At 46.8% G+C, this 27,039-nt stretch overlaps 1 protein-coding gene across 2 annotated transcripts in view; it reads left to right on the top strand.

Annotated features, from left to right (window-relative positions):
- Positions 1–12,142: 12,142 nt before the first annotated feature.
- AVPR2 (arginine vasopressin receptor 2) overlaps positions 12,143–27,039 on the top strand; it is a 73,210-nt gene continuing 58,313 nt past the window's right edge. The window contains exon 1 of one of the 2 annotated variants that reach the window (XM_083158677.1): positions 12,143–12,274. In XM_083158677.1, coding sequence (XP_083014803.1) covers positions 12,272–12,274 — 3 coding nt within the window. In that variant the 5' untranslated portion in view covers positions 12,143–12,271. Of the gene's footprint in view, positions 12,275–12,384; positions 12,774–27,039 lie in introns of those variants that run through there. The other variant, XM_083158678.1, reaches the window with a different exon arrangement.

The following is a 27,039-nucleotide window of genomic DNA, read 5'->3' as shown; positions in this document are numbered from 1 at the left end:
CGCCGTAACCCCCGCGCTGGCCGCTCATCCTATTCTACATTCTGGGGGAACCCTCGCTATCAGAGGATTCTCCCAAACAATGAGGCTCGAGGCTAATGCAGGGAGCCTGCTGCATTTAGCCGTGAGCCTCGCTGTTTTAGCGGCCGCACATGCCTTTTCCCCGTAGCTGCACAAACCTAGCGACGGGGAAACGGCATGTGCAGGGGGTCAGTTGAATACTGACGTGTGAGCTGTGACAGTGAGCAGTCAGCACTGCTCGCTGTCACAGCTCGCAAAAATCATTGAATGCACCCCATTGATGATACTGGAGTGTGTTACGATCTGCCTCCAGCGGGTCGGTGTAACTCTGCAGTTTATATGTTCTGTGTGGGTTTTGTATTTGTTCACTGGATCAGTGCTCTGGGTTTTGCTGATCCACCTTGCCTGGTGTTCGTGCATTTCCTGGTCTTTGGGTGTGGCTGCATGCTAGGTTATTTAGCTATGCTTCCAGCATGCTGGAGTTCTGTTTAAGTCTTGTCCGAGTTTTGTTTAAGCCTTGTCTGAGTCTGGTTAAAGTCTTGTCAGAGTCCTGTCATAGTCCTGATTATTCAAGCAATCACTCCTGCCAGGTGTCCTGTGAAATCCTGCCTGTGTCAGGGAACCATAGCTGCAGTCTATGAGACCCTGTATGAACACATACCTTGTCTGACAGAGATAAGTGCTGGTTTTTCCACCTTCAGTAATTCAGCTGATCCCTGTTAGAGTTTAGCTGTGTGGAGTATATGTCCTCTCTTATTAGGGGTTTTGCTATCCAGCTTCACACAGGTTATATATTGTTTATTATTAACATCTTCATGCATTGTTGCATTTATGTCATTAGCCAGGACATACTGTGTTTACATCCTGCTGTGTCTCTGTAGTTATAAGAGTGGGTGTGAGGAATTACTTATTTGTATAACATCTTCTTGCATTGTTGCATTCCTGGGAGTTGAGTGGAGGATTGCTCCCATATTCATCCACTCAACTCCCTGGTGTTTTTGACCACCGATTATAAAATGTATCACTGTTTGTTTGTTTTCAAGGGTTTTAGTAAGCAATACTTTTGTCTATCTCTCAGTTTCGGTTGAAGCATTGTCCTACATAAGACCTGGGGGCGTCAGGGTTGGAGCGGGCCTATCTCGCTCCTTCGGACGCGGCTGCTATAGGTGAAGTCTAGCACTGCATGCATCAATCGACCACTGAGAGAGACAACAGAGTCAGGTGTGGTGTGTGGTCAGTCTCCCCAGGGTCCTAACATAGTGTTTCACATGTCAGTGAATTGATTACTGTAAATGAACTTAAATGCTAAGAGATAAGAAGAGGTTACTAATAATAAGTAACATTCTATGCTCACCTCTTCATGGTTCTTGCCATTACAAAAAAAAGACAATAATACCATACTACTTATTTGTTAAAAGTAACACAGACAAACCTGTAAATTACTAGGGCCTACACACTTGGGGATGCTAAGTGGCGTTCTGAACGATCTCCGCTGAGAACACAGACACATGTCAAAAATGTTTAAATACCAAGAAGCAACACTTACAACACCTGTAAAGAATAATACAATCTATTAGGCATATTTATAAACAACATTTATAATAAAATGTGAAAAAGCGTGTTTTCATGCCCATTTCACATTATTTTAGCATCACCTGAATGTATTAAAATGCTTTTGGAGCAGTTTTTGTGAAAAGCTGTTTGAAAGCCTTTAATTTGCATTTTTCTAAGTAACCAGATCACATTTCTAATACTTGGGAAATGCGGTCTGAACAAATATATGAACAAATCAAAACAGTCATTACTCCGACATCGGGATCGCGACAGTCAAAACCCCGACACTCGGGGTCCCGACGGGCACCGGCTATTCTCCCTTGTGGGGGTCCATGACCCTGATAGAGGGAGAATGGGCGAGTGTAGCAAGCCACCGTGTCCACAGCGTGGCGAGCGGAGCAAGCCCGCAAGGGGCTTTGTTGCGCTCTCCCCGCTGTCTGAGTCTGGCCAGTCAGGATCCCGGCGTCGAGCTAATGACTGTTGGGATCCCGACTGTCGGGACCATATACTACACCCGCTTTTTCTGGCCATACAGAGTAAGCAGTGTGTAGACTGGGCCAATGTAATTAGCTATGTGTTTCCAAGCTGATACCTGTGTATAATAATTCAATTAATAAAAGTCATAAGTACCCAGGGATCGGGTAACAGGGGACTCCCTGCTACTAACTGTATCCTCCGATGCAGTATCAAGTGATGCTGCAAAGCGCTGTCCCTGCGTGCTATAATTGATACATCCATGCTATGTAATCAATTATCGCATTGCGGATTGGGCCGATATGATCACACCCGCAGCTGAGGATGCAGATGGTGATAAATCAGCCCCTATACGTACGTATAATATTTTCCACTAGTAATACTCTCGTCAAGCGATGATTTGTATTGATTGTATTGATGTCTATATTCCAAGCGTTTCGCTGACCCTGAAAGGAAGAGATGCCGGATCCTACCAACCAGAACAAGACGGCAATAATAAGACACTTCTGAAGGTTTTTTTTTATTAGCAGGTTAAGGGAAAGTCATTGTGAGATGATTCTACGTAATTGCTAAAACAATAGGACTCTTTAGAAATGATCATTGAAGGTTTCTTACTATTGTAGTTGGAGATTTGAAAAAGAAAACAAGAAAAAGACAAAATATAAAAACTGAATACAAAAGTGTAATGCAGATAGGGCCTGATTCAACATGAATTGGTCCCCAGCATATTCCCGCCAGGGACCGATGGTGCAGCTCTGTGCATGCGTATGGGCGATTATATGCATTTGTAGGGCCGCTGTATGAACGCCTTTGTTGACAATCATAGTTGCCGAGGCGTTTGCACAGAAGGGGCGGGCACTGGGCGGTCAAGGGCTGGTGCAAGGGGACGCTCAAGAAATGTTGGGTGCGCCCAGGAAACCGCTGGGCAAATGCAGGCGGGTCAAAGCCTGCAAGGGGTGGGTGGGTGATGTGACATGACGTCAGCGCACGGCCCCTGCTTGGTCATCTGCGAGCGGGCGAAAAAATTTGATGGCGACCATCGAATGATTTTTTTGCCGCATGCAAATGGTTGTACACATCCATTTGCATGCCGGGGCGGACATTCGCACTGTAGTGCGGGGGGGGGGGGGGGATTCTCTGGCCCGGCAGGTACTCTGCTTACCGAACCATGCTGAATCACCCCATAGTTTCTCATAGCATGGGTTGGTTACTGATATTTTCAGAGCAGGACCATCTTAACAGCATTGTAGGCCCTGGGCCAAGCATTCCACTGGGGCCTCTACCCCCCCCCCCCATTCACAGGAATACATGAAAAAATCAAAACATGTCCTACATGCGGTCTTTGCCTTCTTTCTACATGTTGCCAAATAGTGAACGGCTGTAAACACTCTGATTGGTGGATAGCTGCAGCCATCCACCAATCAGCTTACTAGCAGCCAATCACTGTCTGGCTGCAGACTAGGAGGATGCCCGCCCACTTTGGAATTCCTTTGGGGAGTGTGAGGCCTGCAAAAAAAAAAGCACACCCCCGGGAAATAAGACAGTCCCTCCAGTTGATGAGCACACCCCATCAGCAGATCCATGCCACTGTATTTCTCTGGTGGGCCCAGTTTGATAATCAGTCACTTACTATACACGGACTTGTATCCAGTCTGCATACACTGACCTCTATCACAGTCAGTGTCGCTGAGAAAGAGGGGGGATTTTTCCCCAGACACGAGCTTGTGGAAGATGCCCATCATTGGGTCAGTGGCTGATTGGGATCATCATCACCATATGCATCGCTGCTGAGGGGGCAAACATTCTCAGATGAGTCTGAAGTCTTCCTCTGCAGCTTGCAATGCCCCCCCCCCCCCTTTACAGCTCACAGCACCGTCTTGCAGAGCAGAGTATTTTTTCTAATTTTGAGAGTTTGTGTGGCCACGCCTCCAGTATTTACCACACCCCCTCCAGTACATGGGCCCACACCTGCTCTCGGTGGCCCTTACCACAGTCATCAGCATTGCAAAGAAAATAATTAAATGTTTATTGAGATTACTTTCAGGTTAATGCCATAGTCATTCTCATTAATGCTTATTTCTTCAACTTTTCTGTAGTCTAGTCCCACGCAGAGCCCACAAGTGGTTTTTTTCCCAGTAAGAATGCATCTAAAATATGCTTATTTTTTGCATACAATTCACGGCCTTTATTTAGGGCGCTTTTTATCACTATTGTTTTTGCACTCTGGGCCAGATGTATCAAGCTTCAAAAAGTGATAAAATATAGAGTGATAAACAGCCAGCCAATCAGCTCCTACCTGTTATTTTTCAAACCCAGCCTGTGACATGGCAGGTAGGAGCTGATTGGCTGGCTGTTTATCACTCTACACTTTATCACTTTTGAAGCTTGATACATCTGGCTCTCTGTCTGCCCTTGCCAGGGCCGGTGGTAAGGTATTCCTATGTGAGCAACGCTGGCATTTTTAGCTGATATTAGCTGATATTTTGCACATCTCTCATATAGATGTTGGAACTCAAAGGGTTAAGATCACAGATTTCTAGTGTGTGGGCACGGCATGTATAATGTTTTGGCTATGTGGGAGTGATGGCGCAGAAGTGATACAGCGCAGTTATCTATAACTGCCATTTGCATGACACAGTCTCTGTCTTTTATGTTTCTTATCTTTTTCAAACGGAATTGAAACATCTCTGATAAAATCTCAAAATGTTTCCTTTTAAGTCCTTTGCATTATATTTTAGCCGAATACATGATTACTGATTGGGAAACAGATCATCTCTTTTTATGGAAATCCTTCCTGTCTCCTGTCTCATAATTACTCAGTGGTGCAAACCTTCCAACCTTCCTGGCCTCCCGTGATATCAGTGCTCTGTCCTCACAGTCCGCTAATGAAACCTTTGTCGCGCAGATTGGACCATTGTGGGCTATATCCAGTTCTCTGCTGTTCTGACCCTGGAGTGTATGTCGATGTATGAGTGTTGTGCGGGCAGGAAATGGTGTATAGGGGGCGGACTTAACTTTCAGAAGCACTAGGCATACCCCTGGGTTATGGCCATACTCCATCGTGATGGAGACATGCCCCGACGATGACAGCTTGCACAAATGTGGCCTTATTTGAGAAGCTGGGATATGGAAGAGGCGGGGCCAAAAAACAGAGGTGTGACCACACGCACTATTTCATAGCTGCCTACCCTCCTGCATTCTGCAGGAGACTCCCTGAAATAACAGCAATCTCCCTCTCTCCCTCATTAGTCTAGCAATCTCCCTCATTTCACCTAGCCCACATTACACTGTTACATTTTTGGGGAAAACAGGAATAAGAGATAGACACATTTACATTGAATCATCAGCACCATTTCCCAGCACTTTACCAAGTATAGTAGGTCTTACTAACTGCTTTGTGGCTCATCTACATTTGGATATAAGTCATATTATAACATTCCTCCCAGATGTAGCAGTACACACCCACGCTTCTAGGTGCCACGTTCACAATCTCTTTTCACAATCTCTCCAAATATGGAACTAGACACACCCTTTGGGTGGAGCATGACACACCCCTTCAATGGGGCGCTCTGCAAAATTCTACTAACAACTATAATCTCCCTGAAACTAGTTTTCAAAAGTAGGCAAGTATGCACTATTTAAAACATGAAAGTAAAATACTATGCTACATGGCAGATTATCCCCCCTCTCCAGGCCTGCTAGTCAAGTCTGGGCTCCAGTAAATTCAACCCCCCCACACCCCTCTCGGTACCCCTGGGAATATCAGAAGGTAGGGAAATATCCGGGGCTAAGGGGGATATCAGGGGGTAAGGGAATATCAGGGAGAAGGAAGGTATCTGGGGTAGGGGAATCTTAAAGGGTAATAACAGAGATGGGGTATAACAGGGGGTGGGACTCGAAATTCAGGAACATGGGGAATATTGGGTTATAGGAAGTTATCAGACTTAAGAGGGTCAGGATATATCAAAAAGTAGTGGAATATCATGGGTTTGGAGAATATCAGGGGGTAGGGGGATATCAGGGGGTCGCAGAATATCAGAGGGTGCATGGCCAGGTCCACAAACCTGATAACAGTACGGATAAGTAGGGGAAAGGTTGGAAGATGTACAGTACAGGGATGTGCTGAATGTATCTGTGTCTGATTCTTATCTTTTGCTATTGTTGATAATGTCCCAGACACAGAAACCCATTAAATGATTTCCCCAAATATAAATACAGAATACGGCTCGGCCAGATACAGAGGCGAGCGGGAACTAGATCTCCCTTATTAACACATTACTCTACGCCGTGCTGCCCTGCATAACACACTGGGCTACCTCTGGGGCGGTGTACTGAGTGACAAGTGACATGAGATTTATTGGGCCAGGTCACACAGGTCACAGGGATGGATTACATTACAGACTACCAGGGATAGGGTCTCACTCTCAGAGGAGAACACCCAGACCTGCATCCTCCCCAGTCTGATCTGTAACGCAATAGCCTTGAGCAGATTCCCTGTCCATAAACCCAAAGGGAAGGTTGTTGTGCTGTTATAGCGTGTCGCTGCTGCTACTTGATATGTAGTTCAGGCTTCATATAAGTCTCAAGCTATTATTCGGACAGAGGGGAGATTTAGGAAATCTTGGAGAGAGACAAAATGGGGTGATTCAGACCTGTTTGCTAGGCTGCGTATACTTGCAAACAGGTCAGCGACGCCCCGCAGAATGCACCCCCCCCCCCCACATCCCCTCGCTAGCATGCGAGGTGATGTGTACAAGAACACACCAGCTCGTAGGCGCCCGAAGGGAAGAGAATTAATTCGATGGTATTTCATTCTTGAAATTTTTCGAAATTTCTAGAATTTTTTGTGTTCTTAATACAGTTTGTCAAAGGTAGATAACCGGTGACTCTCTCCAACTGTTGTGGAACTACAAGTCCATGCATGCCCTGCATGCAATACTCAGTGTTTTTATACCAAGCGCATTGGTTTATACAACTTGCGGTGGTTCCGGACGAACGACCTAGCTTTAAAACACTGAACGATTAATGTTAACGATGGGGTGCTGGGTGACCCTGCTGAATAGGTAGTTGCTAAATTCTAGTGGGTTAAAGGAGGGGGGGGGGAACAAGGCCGGGGGGGTTGCTCTATCCACGGCCAGGGCTGGAGCTACCGCTAGGAAGCTTTAGGCACCTGCCTATGAGCGGTGGCCATTGGAGGGCGGCAGCGAGAGAGGAGAGAAGCAGGAGGAAGGAAGCTGCCGCAGAAGCCGCAAAAGACATAAAGACATAAGCATCCCAGCCGACCAGTGAATGTTAAGCTCCCTCACACTGCTAGCACCCAACCCCCCCCCCCCCCCCACCGACGCAGTGGCAGAAGCTCACACCCCTGGCGCAGGTCAGCGGCGACAACAGGCAGGAGTTTCCATCGCAGGCAGCACCCCCTCCCCCATGCAGGTTAGCAGCGGCCACAGATAGCACCCCTCCCCCTTAGAGCTGGATAACGGTGGCAGCACCCCTGCCCGTGCAAAACTGTAGCTTTGTCTGGGGCACTTACATGGCTTGCACAGGTCCTGTCCACGCCACCACTGGTTGTCTTTAGTAACTCATGCCCGAAGCATGACAAGTGAAGCGAGCCCGCAAGGGTCCATTTGGGTCCCATTGTTCTGATCTCGTTACTCCTCTCTCCGCCCCCTCTCCTCCCCTGTCACTTGATAAGGTCCATTAGCCCACTTGAATTTAGACCTAACCCTGCTGAATATGAAGTCAATGACCATATAGGCTGATTTCACTGCATGTTCAGATGACAGGAGGGTTAGTGACCCTCTGGAGCAGGCTTCGTTAACAATATAGTTATTGTACCAACTTTAGGCATAGGCAGTATAGGAAAATGCTTTGGGACATCTGAAAAGCTTACGGGCATCTGGGCAGGCTGGCAGTTGGGAATCCCCCTGCCTGTCAGCAGTGAATAGAGCACAGCAGCTATTCCTGGAGACAGAGGGACAGGTGGCATGGCTAGCAGCTCACCGTGCTGTGGCCATGCCCCCCAGTTGCAAAATGGAGGCTTTGCCTTGTGACTGTGGCCATGCCCCTTTTTCCTGTGGCCACATCTCTTTTTCAGGAGCACGCTACGTGGCCCCGAGCCCCGCCACCCAAAAGTTGGAGTTATGTGGCAGGGCCATCTTAACAATATTTTAGGTCCTATGGCAGTAGATTTATTACAGTTATTAATAGAAAATAACTTAAAGATTTTCACATGTGTGCTTACCTGCAGATCCAGTGACTCACTGAGACTGTTCCGTCGCTGTTGTGTTTGGGAAGGGGGTGGGCAGCACCACTGGGACCGGCACTAATGCTGCCACCACCATATAAATGAAGAATATCTCTTTAAGGGAGATTCTTCATTTATTTCTTTACTAGTTAAAAGCCCATCAAAATGACGGCTTAGTCCCTGTCTGCTCCTACCTCCAATCTCTGTCTTCACAGCTCCCTCTGTCCATATCTAGGAAGTATATAACATATCACTTTAGTTTCACTTTGTGTTAAGGAGTCGTTTTGTTCGAGGGGTGGCCTCTAGTGGTAACTGGCGGTACTTCACCTCAAAAAGGTGAGGAGGATTTTGGCTTTTATATATAGTGATTAGGCGGCTCAGTGGCCAGCCCTGCTCCTTCCCTTACTCACTGAGCTAGCAGCCTGGACCATGAATAATTATAGGCCAAACAGCAGATCCCTTTGGACAGCTCTGGCCTGAGTAAGGACAGTGTGGGGCACATAATGAATAGAATTGTTCCTGGTCCAAGTTTCAATCCGTGGCTGCTAGCTCAGGGGTGAGCCCTTTAAATGAGGGACCCTCTTGGATTGTGGGGCCCTTGGGAAAATACCTATTAAGCCCATACAAGATACGAGAAGGCCTTACAGGCTGAGTGTCTAGATTTTAATTATTACGTTTGTGCTGTAACTGTATTGCAGCCGCTATAGCTTTATTGCAATGGTGTGGGTGGTGCAATAAAGTATTTTGTTCATTGTAGTGCAGCAAGTGCGGTGTCATAATGTCATCTAGCAACACTAAGACAGTCAGGGCAGAGGAGCCTCAGTGATGGGCAGACAGTAGACATCAAAGAATGTAAGTCTGGTGGCCGGAGAGACACTTGTGTGGGCTGGAGAGACACAAGGGGTGAGCTGGGCTTGAAGGAAAGCACAGCATCACAAGGCCACACCCTTCCGTGAGAACAAAGAACTATAGGTGGAAGGTGGAAGTAATGGGGGGGGGCATGACAGCACAGGTAGAGCATCAGTTAAAATCGTACCTGGCGGCATCCTAATCAATCCCGTTATTTTAGATCTAACCCACCCCTCCTGCAGCCTAACAGCCACCGAGATCCTGTCTGGGCTTCCTAGCCCAGATACATAAAAACTGATAATGCGTCTTATAAATAAAATATAATAATAATGTATGTCTATCACTGGACTGTACACACTCTCAGTTGCAGCATCATATAAATATCCCAGCTCCAACCCAGTACAATCAAACTCTGTAAAAGCAACCTATGTTAAGAGTTAAAGAAAGACAAGGGTTGAGGGGTCACAGACTGTGTCCTTAGGGAGGGCCTGGTCACTGAGACTGTGAAAGTTTGCCAGCATCAAACCACAAAAACAAGACATTATCTGGCAGCTTTGTGCTCCCAGATATCAGATACTCGCACTGTTTCTAAAGTACATTTCAGCATCATGTTTATTCTTCACTCCGGAAATGCGCATCTTTTTTATTTAACTCCATCAAACTTTTTGGAATATTTGGAAGGGCTGCTGGTCCGGAATATGGGAATACCGTGTGGAGGAATGACAAACAATGCCTAATAATATTCTAATCACTGTCATCAGGTGGAATACTTTCCACTCTGGGAATTTCTGGACTCAGTAATAATGTGTGGAGTAAATAGGATTCATCTTCTGAGCGTTCAGTTATGTAACCTAGGTAACCTTCATATAAGAGCAGAGAAGCATGGTACTGTATATGCTCTGGACCAATCAGGTCACCTTCAGCTAAAATACATTAAATAGGGGTATGGGCCATTGGGTCTTAGTTCGACATCTGATATAGGTCAACATGTCTAAGGTCGACAGGGTTTGCAGACAGTCCAAAGGTTGACACTTTTTTTGGTCCCAAATGTCAACAGGAACAAGGTGTACCTTGGCCTATTGCATGGCTCGCTGCTCTCGGCACACTATATTATTCTCCCCCAGGAGGGCATGAAATACCGCCTGTCGGCACATGTCGGCTCCAAAAAAAAACTTGAAAAACTCATGTCGGCCTTTTGACTGTCGACTTTGCCATTGTCGACCTAATGCCTGTGTCGACCTTCCAACCCTTTCGACCTTCAGTGGTTGACCCAATGCATTTCGATCTAAATAAGTTCAACACCCATGCCCTAATACCCCTAATGACCGTATCCCTTAAATACAACCGCACATTTGCCGAAATACATTGTATGTAATAATTAATGTGGATTAATATCTATATTGGTATGCAATAGTGGTGATAGTGAATAATGTTATTATAGTAGCATTTGACATCAACTTTAATGACATCACCACTACAATTCTAAACTCTGTTGCAACTTGTTATAACGGAGCTCCCGTATTGTTGCACCTTTGGGTCCACCATAGGTTTTACTATGTATTAAATGGACAGTAGACACAAGTAATGCAGGGTACACACCACGACGACCCGTTCACGATGCACATCTCGTCCGACCTGCAGTGTCTCGTCCGACCCGCTCACGGTGACGCGGGGGGGGCACGACCCGCTCACGATGTGCACCGTGAGCGGGTCCGATCCGATGGCGACCCGCACCCGGCTGTATGGTCGTTCTTAAGATCCTACCTGCAGCAGTTAGGATCTGAATAACGACCGACCGACCCGCGGGGCCGCGCATCGGATCGGGATCGGACCAGAACAGGGGAAAAAGGGCCCAATCTACCTACAATCTACATCCAATTGGTCGTAATTGGATCTAGATTGAGGGGATCGGGCCCTAGTCGTCCTGGTGTGTACCCAGCATTAGATGTGTCAAAGAGGGGGGATGTGGGACAACAGGTTTTTGGTGGGGGTGCAGCTGTGTATTTGCATCATTGTACACAGCAACAAAAATCATAATTTTTTTGTAATTGCAAACCGGCTGCTGTTTGACTGACAGGAAGCTGGTGTTTAGGGGTGGTAACCGCCCGTTATCTGGGAGTGCCCAGGGGTTTTCAGGGAGGGCGTGTGACCTCAGCTCTGACCCCGATCAGCCTGATTCTATCACACAGACAAAGTAGCTTCTGGGCCATGGCCCTTATTTCCCAAATTCCTTCTCAAATAGACAAAACCATGTGCACTGCAGGGGGGCAGATGTAACATGTGCAGAGAGAATTAGATTTGGGTGGGGTTTTACTTCAAAGTGAGATCTATATTGGAGTGTAAAAATAAAGCAGTCAGTATTTTCCCTGCACAGAAACAAAATAACTCACCCAAACCTCTCTACACGTGTTACATCTGCCCCCCCCCCCCCCCCTGCAGTGCACATGGTTTTGCCCATTTGAGAAAGAATTTGCCTTTCCGAGTGAACCAGAATAAGGGCACAGACTGCACACTGGAAAAATCATTTCATGTTCCCCCTAATGGCCCTAACTGTGTGGAGTTTGTATATTCTCTCCGTGCTTGTGCGGGTCTCTGGATTCCTCCCACAATCCAAAAATATACTGTTAGGTTAATTGGCTCCCAGCAAAATTAACCCTAGAATGTCATGTACATGTGATAAGGAATATAGATTGTAAGCTCCACTGGGGAAGGGAAAATATCCTCAAAATATTCTCTGTACAACGCTGCGGAATACGTGGGCGTTACATAAATAACTGGGTATAAATAATATATAAATTGTTAGCTATAGCAATATAAATACACAGCATCAGTTATGCATACGCAAATTGTGCACTAATTAAAAACCTGGACCGGACAATACAAGCTCAGGAATGACAGAAATTGATCAATGGAGCCGATCCGGTCCGGCGATCCAGGCTTATGTCCGGTACCGGTTTTTACTTATACCCTGCAAATTGCCAGTGGCAGCAAACCAGTCACTTAAGATGACATAAGGGCATCCCCAGACAAGCAGAACGCAGGAGACAGTCACTCCTATCTAGCACCAGATGTATATTATTCTCATTGAGATGCATAGGAAGCAGCCAGTACACTCCTGTAAAGCAGTGCATGGTAAGTGCCCTGGGTACCCAGCCTCTGGCTTCTGTCCAGCTCCCAGAAGATTGCAATGAAAGATGTTAATCTTGACAGGTCAGACCAATGATCTGTTTAGTTTAATAACAATAAGAATGATACAGTTTTGTTGGTGTTCATGGGAGTTGCCAAAAAAAAAAAGCACAGCAAGTGCTGAGATTTTGTGATGCATCTGCCAGCCCCTCTGTGTGATCATCCACCCAACCTTCCTCCCCCCTCCACCTCATTCAGCTCACAATGCACAAGTAAGAGCTACCAGCTCCTGTAACACACAACTACCCCAGTCCAGCCTGCCTGCTGCATCCCAGCTTCCAAAGCCCCCTCTGTCCTGCCTTTATTCAGTATCTGCTGCAAGTCTGGAAAACCTGCTCTGCACTTCCAGGGTCTTCAGGACAGTCTTGTAAAACTTTGGATTAACAGAACCAGCTGACAGATGCCAGGATAGGGGGACCTTAATTGCACCAATTTCCATCACAAGGTAAGGAGACGCTGGGTCCTGCTGATCACTGACACACTGAATCCTGTGCACTTCCCAACTTTGACTTCAATGTACTATAGTGTATCATGCTGAATATTGTTGCCGTGGGTGACGCCTGTCCTTTCAGATCCATTGGAAATGTTTATCAGTAGGGGGTAAAAATCTGTTTCGGTCTTATCCGCCTGGGGTCAGGCATGGCATAAACAGGATTGGTGACATTATTGCACTCAGCTGCACTTTAAAAGCAGAGATCAATAGACAGCTAAACAGCTGAGAATGTAGAATATTCTTCCCAAGTCTTGTAGGTTTAAGTAACCTTTCAAGTTACCATATGTTTTACAGAATAAAAAGGGGTATGGGTAAAATCCGGAATCGGATAAGACACCGGAATGCCGGACTGGACATCAAACTCTGCATTCCGGAGCTTGTAGTATCCGGTCCGGGGGTGTCCTGTCCGGGGGTGCTCCATCTGATGAGGCTGCTCTCGCACCTGTCACCTGGGAGAGGAGAGGGGGGAGAATACAGCCTCACCGCATGGTCCGGGGGTGTAATAAAAACTGGAACGGTCCAGACCACACGGGGAGGCTGTAATCTCCCCTTCCCCATGTCCCTGGTGTGAGCAATCACAGGCATCCCCCCGGACAAGACACCCCCCGCATGGGACACCCCTCGGACCAGACACTATAAGCTCCGGAATGCAGAGTTTGATGTCTGGTCCGGCGTTCCGGTGTCTTATCCGGGTCCGGTTTTTACTTAGTCCCAATAAAAAGGGGGTACCAATTTCCCAGTGATCCAATTTGTACATCATTGCAAGCGATCCCCTGTTATGTATAGTACATAATAATAACAGGCAGCAAGGAAGGTGTAATGGTTAGCATTACTGCCTCACAGTGCTGAGGTCATGGGTTCGATTCCCACCATGGCCCTAACTGTGCAGAGTTTGTATATTCTCCCCGTGCTTGCGTGGGTTTCCTCTGGGTGCTCTGGTTTTCTCCCACAATCCAAAAATATACTGGTGGGTCAATTGGTTCCCAACAAAATAACCCTAGAATGTTTGTATGTACATGTGGTAGGGTATATAGATTGTAAGCTCCACTGGGACAGGGACTGATGTTCAAATATTCTCTGTACAGCGCTGCAGAATATGCATGCGATATATAAATAACTGGTAATATATAAATATACTAATTTTCCATGTGTTCTTGCTTCCTACCAAAGCTGTTATAGTACTGTATGTGTATATACACTGCTCTGCCCCTAATTGAATCTGCTTTAGAAACCAGTTTGGCAGCTGTGAGAGGTTGCGATACACCCAGTGTTTTGTGATATTTTTGCCGTGATAAATTACCTCTACAATCATTAAAATGCACTCCAAGGCTGGCAGGGACCTCATTACCTATAAATGTACGGTATGTTTATAGAAGCATTGTACGCAGTGATTATTATTATATCATGGACAGTGCTACTGGTTAATTAAGTAAAATAATAAAGTACTGTATATCTAGGCTGTTTCTAGAGTAGTCTTGTGGTTATCTTAGCCTAACTTAAAAAAATAAAAAATGAACAAAAAAAAACCTGATACAGTATATAAAACTGGACCGTAAACAGAAACCCTACGGCGGGCTGCGTGCAATTCTCTTAAGCAATGACAGTTATAAATTCACGTGTATAAATGGATGAAGCCTTTTACATGCAAAAAGCTTGAGTCGACTCAATGAAGGTCAACAGGGCTGAGTTAGGTGTCAGAAAGTTGACACAAGCATTAGGTCAACAATGGGAGTGTTGACATGTTTTTTTCCTTTTTCTTTGTCCCGAATGTCGACATACTGTAGTCAACACCGCCTAAGTGTACCGAGTCCCCTCGCATGGCTCTCTGTGCATCGCTCACTATTATATTCTCCCACCAAGCCGAAATACTGCATGTCAGCACATGTCGGCTCACAAAAATGTGAAAAACGCATGTCGACCTTTTGGCTGTTGACCTAATGCTTGTGTTGACCATCTAACCCTGATGGGTGCTGATTCTAAAGGTGACCATACACTAGTGCAATTTGGGCTCTATTTACATGATTTGGATGAGTAAAAAGTGTTAAATTGTATGTATTTTACTTTCTATTTCAATCCGATGGGTTGTCCCGTGAGAATTGGATCGGATCAGGAAATTGTCGCTGCTGCTCCAAGGATTTGTCAGATCCCGCAGTTATGACTGGGATCACACGCGATACATCGTATACAAAAGGGCCACGTGCGATGTATCGCATGTGTTCCAGCTGCCGTGGGGCTGTCAGGTCAGTAACTGGGGTCTTGCATGCGATTCTCCACCCCTAATGTAAGTTATTACTTTAACTTTTATAATCACATTTATTTATTTAGTTTCATTATGTTTTATTATTTGCTTTTTGTAGGTTTTAATGTTATGTCTTCTTTTGTTGTTTTGTCTTTTTATATACAGTTTTGTTACATATTTCAGTGCCCGGTGTGTTAAATTTGTTGTCAGCGATATTTTTACTTAAGGAGCTTTTTAAAGAGCGATTTTGCTAACACCGCAAAAAAAAAAGGAATCATGTGCTATCATTGATTTGTACATATGGCGGTGGTTCCAAAACTGTGTCCCTAAGCACCCTGGGGTGCCTCGGAGCACTTGCAGGGGTGCCTTGGGTTGGTGGTCAAGGTCCAAATCAAATTATTTATGGTCAAAGTGCTAGGCAAAACCAGTGTAATCATAAAACGTACCCTAACACATAACTGGCAGTAAGCATGACCAATAGGGACAATTTACTTAATATAATATCCCCCCCCCCCCAAATGGATTTCAAAAAAACTTTTATCCTGATACTCTAGAATGCTGCAATATAAGAAAGGGACCCCCTGCAGTGTAGTGTTTTGCAGTGATTTACGGTGCCATAGTAAAACAATTTTTTTTACAAAAATACCTGAAATATCCAACTGTTCCCACATAAAGATTAAAACTGGGTACACACTGGACAATTCCCAGCACAATTCCCGGCACGGTGATATTGTTATCTCCGTTGCCTAGGGGGAAAGGTATTGTGCATACAATCAGACCGTCTGTGACATCACCAGAACCGTGCCCTGTTCATGCATTGTTTACTATATAGATTGAGCTGCAGATGGGGAAGGTCGTTAAAGCTGTGCTCAAGCGCTCATCGTTAACGTCAGTTTTCAAACATGCTAGACGGTTTGCAATATATATCGTTAACGATTATCTTCCATATCGTTACTGATATATCATCAAGTGTGTGCCCAACATAAGCCACAGATCTGAGTCTAAATAACACGGAACGTCCAGTTTAGCATTTTGGCACCGTTTTCTGCAATAAAGTGTACTCCATCTGTACGTGGGTTTGATCATGTTATAGGTGGAGGGAGTTTGGTGGAGATAGTTTCTAGAAAACACTTGAAATTCTACCTCCTGTAAAATCTTAGGAATTACTGTAGTGTTTAATAATAAGGGGAAATGATTTCCTAATACAGAATTAATGTTTGTTTGACCTCCTGATGCTCTGACAGTAACATGTCATAAATTTCTGCTGATGTCATAGTTATTTTATAGTTCTGTGATTCTGATGCTTAACTGATGATTCAGTGATAAGCGCCGCACGTCACTTATATTACCAGTTTTGGGCTGTTCTCCTTTTACCAGGAAAATTAGGAGGAGGGGATACATCAGCACAACCTGTTCCCTGTATACCAGGCATGGCCAAACTATTGCCTCCAGTTATTATGAAACTACAAGTCCCATCATGCCCTGACACAGTTTTGCTATTAGGGAATGCTAAAATTATGGCAAGGCATGCTGGGATGTGTAGTTTCACAACAACTTGGGGGGCACAGTTTGACCATGCCTGCCTGTAGATGTGCTCTGCCCATTCAGTTGATGTGGTCTGGGCCCTACTGAACAACATGTAATTTTTTTTAATTCTGTAGGCCACATAAAGGATGCAAAGCAGAGCACCTAGTATAGGGTCGGTGTATGTACTGACCAATGAAATGGCTGCACACAGAAACGCAATGCATACACAAGCATGCAACCTACTGCTCTGCATATGGGTGAAATGTAAACATTTTCTTTCTGTGCACATTTCTTTTTGATAATATGCATAGCGATCTACTTTCATTGAATTAGTTCTCTATTATTAGAGAATTATATTCTATATTATATTTTATAATATTAATGACCTCAATCACAGTCATTTACATTCAATTTTGCCCACTGGAATGGCTCCTGAAAAATTTCCTACATGTAATCTGAAACCTGAAATTTGGATTTCAAATCTGAGAATCGACACTACAGGAAGATTCAAAACTGCAGTTTTGAGATATAAACAGGGACTCCGTTCGGCTTGGATCCCCCAAATTCTGGTGGCCATCTCTACTTAATATAAATACCACTCCCATCAATTGCTGCAAACACATGGAAACCAACTTTAGCCAACTATAGGAGCCCAAGCAGTGCTTCTTCCCTCTCTTAAGGGGCGTACACACAGGCAATAATCGCTGAGCGACCATATTGAATGTGATTGGAGTGTGCACTGGCGATTGCCGAGTGCGCGCTCCCGTTTTCAGCCCCTGAATGGTCGCTGGTCTCCTCCGACCAGCGACTTCCCCTTCCTCTTCTCCCGGCAGTGTGACATTTTCATCTGCGACCATCTCTTGTCGCTGATGAAAACGGGACGCTGAGCAATATATTGCTAGTGATCATATTGCTCTGTGTGTACGCACCTTTACTGAGCAACCCTAAGATAACTTGGGACTAGGTACCTGGATGAGCATTAGAGATAGTGGGGTGCTCTGACGGAAGCATACTTGCCTATTTTTGAATAAGCATGTCAGGGAGATTGGGATGGTGACACCTAGAGGCACAGACGTGTACTGCTACATCTGAGAGGCGCATCATAAAACGACTTGCATCCAAATGTAGATGAGCCCCAAAGCAGTAGTGACGAGCGGTGAGGTCATTGCCTGGGAAAGCACTGACCTCCCCGCACTGCACTACCCATTTGTATTTCCAAGAAATCCATCCCGACCTTCTGTGGATACGAGTTTTGGACCAAGAATTGTCGTAAATGTAATGTTTTAATTTGCATTAATGCTTTAATGTTAACAGCGGGAGAGGTAGAAATTATAAAAATAATAAAAGAAGATATATAAATATCTTCTTTTTATTAGTTTCATCATTATGACAGGGGAGGCACTGCCTCCCCTGACTACACGTCCCTGCAAAGTAGTTAGTAAGACCTACTGTACTTGTTGAAGGAAAGACAGTGATATATGCCAGGGCTGGTTCCAGTGGCGGAACTTGTGAGTGGTGGGCCCAGGTGCAAAAGTACAATTTGAGCCCCACAACAGTGGGTGACAGAGGTACAAGCTGCTGGTCTAGGCAGTAGTGGGCCCCTTAGTCCTCAGGGGCCCCGGTGCAATGCACCTGCTGCACCAATGGTAGTTCCGCCTCTGGCTGGTTCGTGGTAGCCAACCCTAGCCCTCGAGAGCTACCAACAGTTCACATTTTCCAGACAACCTAGCTGCTGCACAGCTGCACTCATTAATCACTGACACATTTTAAAAGATACACAGATGGAGCTAATTAGCTCACTTGTGATTCTGTGAGGAGACCTGCAAAACATGCACTGTTGGTAGCTCTCGAGGACTAGGGTTGGCTACCCCAGATCCATTGTGTTTTACACATGGTTCCATATAATGATAAACATATTTAAAATACATGTCGCCATAGGGATCCCTGTCCCTTATAACCAATACAAGGAAATGCTATTTGAATGTACAGTATATATCTCTCACTTATTATCTCCCCCTCCCTCCCCCCCAAAAAGTAACAGCTGCATAAGGTGGGTTAAGTGACATCAGGGAGATTTAATAGATTATTCAGGGAGAGAGGGAGATCACTATTATTTCAGGGAGTCTCCTGCAAAATACAAAAGGGTAAGGTACTATGGGCTGCCAATGTGCAAATACATTCCTATAGAGAAAAAGGAACTCCCAGTTTAGTGTTGATGTACATATATAATAACTTTATGGTGGGTAGAATGTCGCAGACGACCCCATCATTTTTTTTTGCCAAACTGAGCTGTCTAACCCATCTGGCTGTTCCTATCACTGAGTTACAGCAAGACTGAGCGCTGCTTGTTTTACGCATACCTAAGGGCTGACGGACGGTAATAAATCGCACAATGCATGAAAATACTTTATTTAATATCCCAGATGAGCAGCAACTGTAAGCGCAGCTTTTCGTGTTTTGACACCTGGAGATACTTGTCAGACTCGGGGGTAATAGGGTTTGTAAACAGGAAAGCAAACATTCATACCCCTTTCACATTGCACTTTTAAAATGGTATATTGCCGTTTTTTTCCCATTTTAAAACGTTTAAGGCTGCAATGTGAAAGTGCCAAAGTTGATTTACCGGTTAAAGATAACCGGTATTTCAACACGGTTAAAAAGCAGAGTCCTACACGTTTTAAAGCCGTTTTTTAGGCAGTGTGAACAGCTCTATTTCAATGGCTTGAAATGTGTCCCTTGGGGGTTAAACGGGGTGAATTTTGAATGGTATTAAATGATTTTTAAAACGGTTTTCACCTGCAATGTGAAAGGTCTCAAGGCTCAGACCCGTTTTAAAGTCCCATTTAAGAATACCGTGTCATTACCCATTTCTGCAATGTGAAAGCAGCATCAGATAATAGGAAGAATTACAGCCTGCCCATCCTAATCTATATAACCGGACTGCGAGGTAGACTTACTAAGTCTTGTTATACAGGCAACAATTCAGGTTCTATCATTTTCTACAACAACAGAGAAATGACAGCTACAATCTGGATGGTTAAGAAAATGCCGTAAATCTACCCCTCACTAGTCATCATTAACCCCTTCATTGGCACTCGCAAGAATTTTCCGGGTTATGCTCCAGTGCGCAGACTGGCAAACCCAGAAAATTCTCTGGAGTGCCACTGCCTGCGCTCCCTCCTGCCAGGCAGCGCCGCTGAGCACTGAGATCAGCGCTGCGCTCAGCTTCAGTCGCTGTACGGCTTCTGCTGCACGGAGCCGCCTCCTTCCCCCGGGTGTGTGCCTTGCTAACATCACGCCGTACCATACCTCCCAACTGTCACGATTACAGCGGGACAGTCCCGATTTCGGGTCCTGTCCCACCCGCGGCAGGCATTGTCCCGCTGCGGGGGGTGGCAGTTGGGAGACCCCCCAATCTAATAGAATAGACGCTGTGCGCATGCGCACAGCTTCTATTCTCGTATGAAAATGAGGTCGCGGCTAATTAGCATAAACCGCACCCTCATTTGCATACGCCCCGCCCCCTTTTCGGGCGCGTGAGTGTCCCTATTTCATCTGATCAGAAGTTGGGAGGTATGCCGTACACAGCCGGGGGGCAGGGTCGGGTGGCGGCTGATGGAGTGCTCATCGGTGCTGCCCGGCCCCAGGAAACGCAGTTGGAGGGAGGTGGGGGGTTTTAGGGTGCGCTCCCCCCAAAAAAACCCCACCACTGAAGCGGTTAATCCCTAAATTTTTGTTAAATATTTTATTAATTCAGGTCACCTATTTATCAAGAACTTCTGAAAACCACAACATAAGATTGTGTTACCCCATGTGTAAATGCATAGCATATACAGTAGATCAGGCATGTCCAAACTATGGCCCTCCAGGTGTTGTGAAACTACACGTCCCATCATGCCTTGCCACAGTTTTGCTATTAGGGAATGCTAAAACTATGGCAATGCATGCTGGGATGTGTAGTTTCACAACAGCTGGAGGGCCAAAGTTTTTGACATGCCTGATATAGATGTAGTGTCGTGCAAAACTCTCGCAGTCATGCACTTAGCCATACGCTACCTACTTACAAAACACTTTATTTTTTTATTTTGAGCCGACATGTGCCGACAGGCGGTATTCCATACCCTACCATCCACTAGTGCAGGGCTGGGCAACACCGGCCCTCCAGATGTTGATGAACTACACATCCCAGCATGCCTTGCATCAGTGTCAGCATGGCCACATAGCAAAACTAATGCAAAGCATCCTGGGATGTGTAGTTCATTAACATCTGGAGGGCCGGTGTTGCCCAGCCCTGCACTAGAGCGTGGACGGAGAATATGATAGTGTGCCGAGCGCAGCTGATACAGTGTCCATGTCAACCTACATTGAAATTCAGGACAAAGAAACCTTGTAAAACTCATGTTGATCTTTTGACCGTCGACCTAATACTTGTATTGTCCTTCCAACCCTGTCGACCATAGCCGCGTCACCCTAAGCCCTTTTGACCTTTAGTGGTTAACCTAATGTATATCGACTGTCATAGTGCATGCTTGCCGATGCTCCCGCATTTTGTCGGAGCCTCCCACTTTAGCGCCCAGTCTGATAATCTGGACTGTGCAGCCGACTGTGGTTTATTAGTAGGCTTGCCGACAATCCCTGATTTTGCAGGAGGCTCATGTTTTAGCCACAGGCCCCACATAGCCCTCTTATACCCCCAGAATACTAATAGGCCTGCCAAGCACCGCTGGCTGTGGTCAGCAGAAGAGCCACCCAGCCAGCAAAGTCTGTTAGTGACCAGCCGCCATGGAAAAATGATGAAAATGGGTGTTGCTACACTGGGCCATGCCCACTTTAATGAAGACCACACTCTTCTTCTTTGTAGCCCCACCCCATCCCAGGTCGGCCACACCTCAGGTGCGGCAGGTCCTGATTTTAACCATGCACAAGTTGTGAGGGATGTAATTTACCTGAAACCAGTTTCCAAAAGTAGGCAAGTATGTCATAGTGTCGACCCTATGACCCTTACCCTTAGATATATCCATACCTCCCAACAGTCCCGATTTTATCGGGACAGTCCCGATTGTCAGGGGCTGTCCCGATGTCCCACCCGCGGGCGGCAGTGTCCCGCGGTGTGGGGGGGCTGTTGGGAGTCCCCCCTGTCAGCTGCTAAACAGCGGGGAATAAACGCTGTGCGCATGCGCACAGCGTCTATTCCCGCAGCCAGGGGGCTGGGGGCATGGCTAGAGGCTCACAGAGCCTCTGGGTCATGCCCCCATAGCGGCAAAATGGGGGCGTGGCCTCGCGGGGAGCCGCGAGTATAGGCCACGCCCCCAAATTAGGCCACGCCCCTCGAAAATTTCGACGCGCCTCCGGCGCGCTGCAGCAGCGTCCCGACTGGTGAGCACCGAAAGTTGGGAGGTATGTATATCCCTGGGATTTAACTAATAGTGTGTGACAGAAATGTGTTACTAATGTAATGCAGTTCCGCCTGTCCCCAAGAGTTTGTATGACTTTACTATTATATGTTTATCTTTGATGAGAGATTAGTTGGTATTACAGTAATTGCTGGAGACTTATGTAAGTTAATAGCTTCTTCCTGGTTTGTGTCCCAAATTAAAGGTGGGCAAGTCCCCCAAATCCCCCTGGACTCCCTGCACAGCACCCTCTTCAACTGCCCACTTACAGAGCCAGGGCCGGTGCAAGCCCTGTCAGCGCCCCAGGCGACCAGCACGCCCGCCCGCCCCCTCACCCGTTCCGACTCACCACTCCGACCCGGTCCACTGGGGGGGGGGGGGGGAGGGCTCAGCGGGCACCTCCCGCAGATCACCGCACTCCAGGGGCAGGGGCAGCGGATTGCTGCTGTCGAGCACGGGGGGGGGGGGGGGGGCTGCCGCTGACTAGCTGGGGGGCTGCCGCCACTCGCGATCGTAATCCATGGGCGGGCAGGTCGGGGGGGGGGGGAGGTGTACTCACCTACTCCCTGCTTGGTTGAGTTGCTGGGTGTCACATACTTGCCAGCTGCTGCAGCTTTCTTCCGACTTCCTGGTCTCCTCGGTGGCTCAGTACCGCCCTCCAGTGGCCGGCGCCCTAGGCAGATGCCTAAAGCTGCCTAGTGGTGGCACTGGCCCTGTACAGAGCACAAGTGGGCGGTTCAAGGAGGAAGAGATGTCACGATTCACACTGAATTGCATCATCATAGCGCCACCAGGGTCATACTTGCCTACCCTCCTGGAATGGCCAGAAGGCTTGTAAAAAATAAGGTCCCCCTCATGGCACCCCGGGAAGGTGGGCAAGTCTCCTGCATGCTGCCCAAAGCCTCTGCCCTCTCCCGGACCGGCTGAAACAAATTCCGGAATTCGCGTGTCCGTCGGTGGAACAAAAACGCGTCAAATTGCGTCATTTTAGCCCCATCCCCTCCTCGCGGACCCGCAAATCAGGGAGTTTGTGTGGCATGGGGCGGGGCTTTGTGACACCAGCCTTGTCCCCTCCCCCTGCAGTGAGTTGGTGCTCCTCTCCGGCCTTCTGAAATAGAAATTGCAGTGTAAAAAAATAAAGCAGCTGGTATTTACCCTGCACAGAAACAAAATAACTCCCCCCAAATCTAAGTCTCTTTGCACATGTTACATCTGCCCCACCTGCAGTGCAGCATGGTTTTGCCAAACACGTCTGAACCAGGCCCATTGTCTTACAGTCGTCTTGATTTACAGAGTCCACCGCTATAGTCTGTTTAGATTAAGCATCTATTTAAATAACCTGCACTTCCTGCTTGCGTTTGTTTAGCTTTTACATCATCTGACCGTTAGAGATATTGGGGGTTATTCTAGTCCATTCTTTCTGACAAAATCCTTCTTAGATGGGCAAAACCATGTGCACTGCGGGTGGGGCAGATGTAACTTGTGCAGAGAGAATTAGATTTGGGTGGGGTTTTTCTTCAAAGTGAGATCTATATTGAAGTGTAAAATCATGCAGTCAGTATTTTCCCTGCACAGAAACAAAATAACTCACCCAAATCTAATTCTCTCTGCACATGTTACATCTGCCCCCCTGCAGTGCACATGGTTTTGTCCATCTAAGAAGGATTTTGGGTACTTGTGAGTTATCCGGGCTCCCGATTTTGGGTACTTGCGATTTGCATGCGATATCGCATGCGATTTGCATAAGATTTGCTATTCATTTCATTACCCCACTATCCCCAAAGTGTGTCTATCAACGTGAACCCGAAGCGTGGCGAGCGCAGCGAGCCCGCGAGGGGCGGCGGTACGCGTCCTCCGACCTTTTCATGCCCTACTATCCACTAGGGCGTGGAGTGAGAATAGAATAGTGTGGCGAGCGCAGCGAGCCACCGAGCCCGAAGCGTGGGGAGCGCACGCGGACACCTTCACAGGTATCCGCGTGCCCTTGCGGGCTTCACAGGTGTCCGCGTCCCCTCGCGGGGCTCGCCACGCTTCGGGCTCGGTGGCTCGCTGCGCTCGCCACACTATTCTATTCTCACTCCACGCCCTAGTGGATAGTAGGGCATGAAAAGGTCGGAGGACGCGTACCGCCGCCCCTCGCGGGCTCGCTGCGCTCGCCACGCTTCGGGTTCACGTTGATAGACACACTTTGGGGATAGTGGGGTAATGAAATGAATAGCAAATCTTATGCAAATCGCATGCTAAATCGCATGCAAATCGCAAATCGCATGCGATATCGCATGCGATATCGCATACGATCTAGTACCAAAATCGGACGCCCAGATAACTCACAAGTACCGGATTTTGTCAGAAAGAATGAACTAGAATAAACCCCATTGTGACTGTTCCACTGGTTCAGGCAAGAAAGAAAACTCAGGACTTGTCAAAGTGATACATGTGAGCGTTCTACTGTCACAACCAGTATTGTACAATATGTTTTTTCCTTCTCTGACAGATCTGTCATTAAGGGGGTGATTTCAGGTTGGTTTACAAAAGCAAACTCCTTCTTTAATGGACAAAACCATGCTGCACTGCAGGTGGGGCAGATGGAACATGTGCAGAGAGAATTACATTTGGGTGGGTTATATTGTTTCTGTGCAGGGTAAATACTGGCTGCTTTATTATTACACTGAATTATTTGAACACACTCCACCCAGATGTAACTCTCTTTGCACATGTTACATCTGCCCTACCTGCAGTGCAGCATAGTTTTGCCCATTAGAGAGAAAGGTTGCTTTTGTGAGTTAAGGTGGCCATACATCAGAAAGATATTGTAACCAATCATACAACCTCAATTGATTGTCAGGTACTTGTGTATTTTGGCGGCGCCCACGATGAGGATCGCGTCCATCGTGTGTGAAAAATCGGGTCCATCGCGTCGTGTGCATTAACATGGCACACGACGCGACCGACGCGATGGACCCGATTTCTCCATAGGCTTCAATGTTAAAATATTTTAACATTGAAATCGTGTCGGTCGCGTCGGTCTTGTGCCATTATAATGGCACAAGATAAGATGGACTTGATAAAGTCCATTTTACATGGAATAAAATGGGAAATGGGCCAATATGGCCCATTTTTCATTGTATATGTCCCCGTCATGTCCAAATATAACTGCCCCCCCATTGTGAGCGGCACCCCAGTATTGACGTCAACCCGAAGCGTGGCGAGCGCAGCGAGCCCGCGAGGGGCGGCGGTGCGCGTCCTCCGACCTTTTCATACCCCTACTATCCACGTCGGCGTGGAGTTGAGAATAGAATAGTGTGGCGAGCGCAGCGAGCCACCGAGCCCGAAGCGTGGCGAGCGCAGCGAGCCCCGCGAGGGGACGCGGATACCTTCACAGGTAAACGCGTCCCTTTGCGGACTTCACAGGTGTCCGCGTGGCCACGGACACCTGTGAAGCCCGCGTGGGGAAGCGGATACCTGTGAAGGTATCCGCGTCCCCTCGCGGGGCTCGCTGCGCTCGCCACGCTTCGGGCTCGGTGGCTCGCTGCGCTCGCCACACTATTCTATTCTCAACTCCACGCCGACGTGGATAGTAGGGGTATGAAAAGGTCGTAGGACGCGTACCGCCGCCCCTCGCGGGCTCGCTACGCTCGCCACGCTTCGGGTTGGCGTCAATACTGGGGTGCCGCTGACAATGGGGGGCATTTATATTTGGACATGACGGGGCCATATACAATGAGAAATGGGCCATATTGGCCCATTTCCCATTGTTTTCTATGTTAGATGGATTTTAACAACTACATTTGATCTTGTGCCATTATAATGGCACAAGTCCGACGCGACCGACAGTATTTCAATGTTAAAAATATTTTAACATTGAAGCCTATGGAGAAATCGTGTCGGTCGCGTCGGTCGCGTCGTGTGCCTTAACTTTAAGGTACAGGACGCGACGCGATGGACCCGATTTCTCCATCGGGTTCAATGTTAAAAATATTTTAACATTGAAGCCTATGGAGAAATCGGGTCCATCGCGTCGCGTCCTGTGCCTTAAAGTTAAGGCACACAATGCCCACGACGGGCGCCGCCAAAATACACAAGTACCGATTGTTATGCTGGGTACACACCAAAACGATTTTGGCACAATCCCATCAATCTGGATCCAATTCAGACAGATTGGATGCAGATTTGGTCAAAATCGTTTGGTTGGATCTGAATTGGATCCGAATCCGATCCTACCTGCTGCAGGTAGGATCTGTAAAAGATCCATTCATCTGAATACAGAGGGGATCGGATCGTATGCAAATCGTATGTAAATTGTATGCAAATTGTACGATCTGATTTGCATCCGATTTGCATCCAATCCAAATTGTTTTGGTGTGTACCCAGCATGGATTATATGCAGATTGTGTGCACATCTTGTGTACACAATCATACAATCAATCAGCAGATGGATTGCATGACTGATTGTATGATGGATTGTATGCAGCTTGTATGATGGATTGTATGCAGCTTGTGTTCACATCTTGTGTACACAATCATGCAGCAGATGGATTGTATGACTGATTGTATGTTGGATTGTGAGTAGATTGTGTGTCCAAAAACCACCAAGGACTGCCGGGGATTTCAAGGGAAATTGTACACAATCATGAGCGCAATCGATCTTAAGATGGATCTTTCTGATGTATGGCCAGCTTTAGGCCCTAAATTTATTATAGTGGGCAGCGCTGTTCCATGTAACCAAGGATAGTTCGGGAGCGGAAGGGGCCTATGTGCAATCTGCATGTGTGCCCCCTCCTCTCTCTCCAGCGCCATTTTCCCGATGATTTCTGCGCCCTCTGACAAAAATATAATGCTGTGATTGTAGAGGTATAACGCCTGGCCGCGCTTGTTGGTTATATGACACCGTATGTCTTCACACTGGGGAGTTTAGCAGTTTTAGATGTGTATTATAAGCATCAAAGTCTAATTACCACTGCCTACGTCATATTTTACATGTAACTGAATCAGAAAAACTGTGTTCTGGTGCACGTCCTATTAGTCTTCATTGGGAATGTGTCATTGTGGTACAGCACAC

This window comes from Crinia signifera, chromosome 9 (assembly GCF_055691185.1).
Source record: "Crinia signifera chromosome 9, ASM5569118v1, whole genome shotgun sequence".
Lineage (NCBI taxonomy): Eukaryota > Metazoa > Chordata > Amphibia > Anura > Myobatrachidae > Crinia > Crinia signifera.
This window is presented reverse-complemented; position numbering and strand designations above follow the sequence as displayed.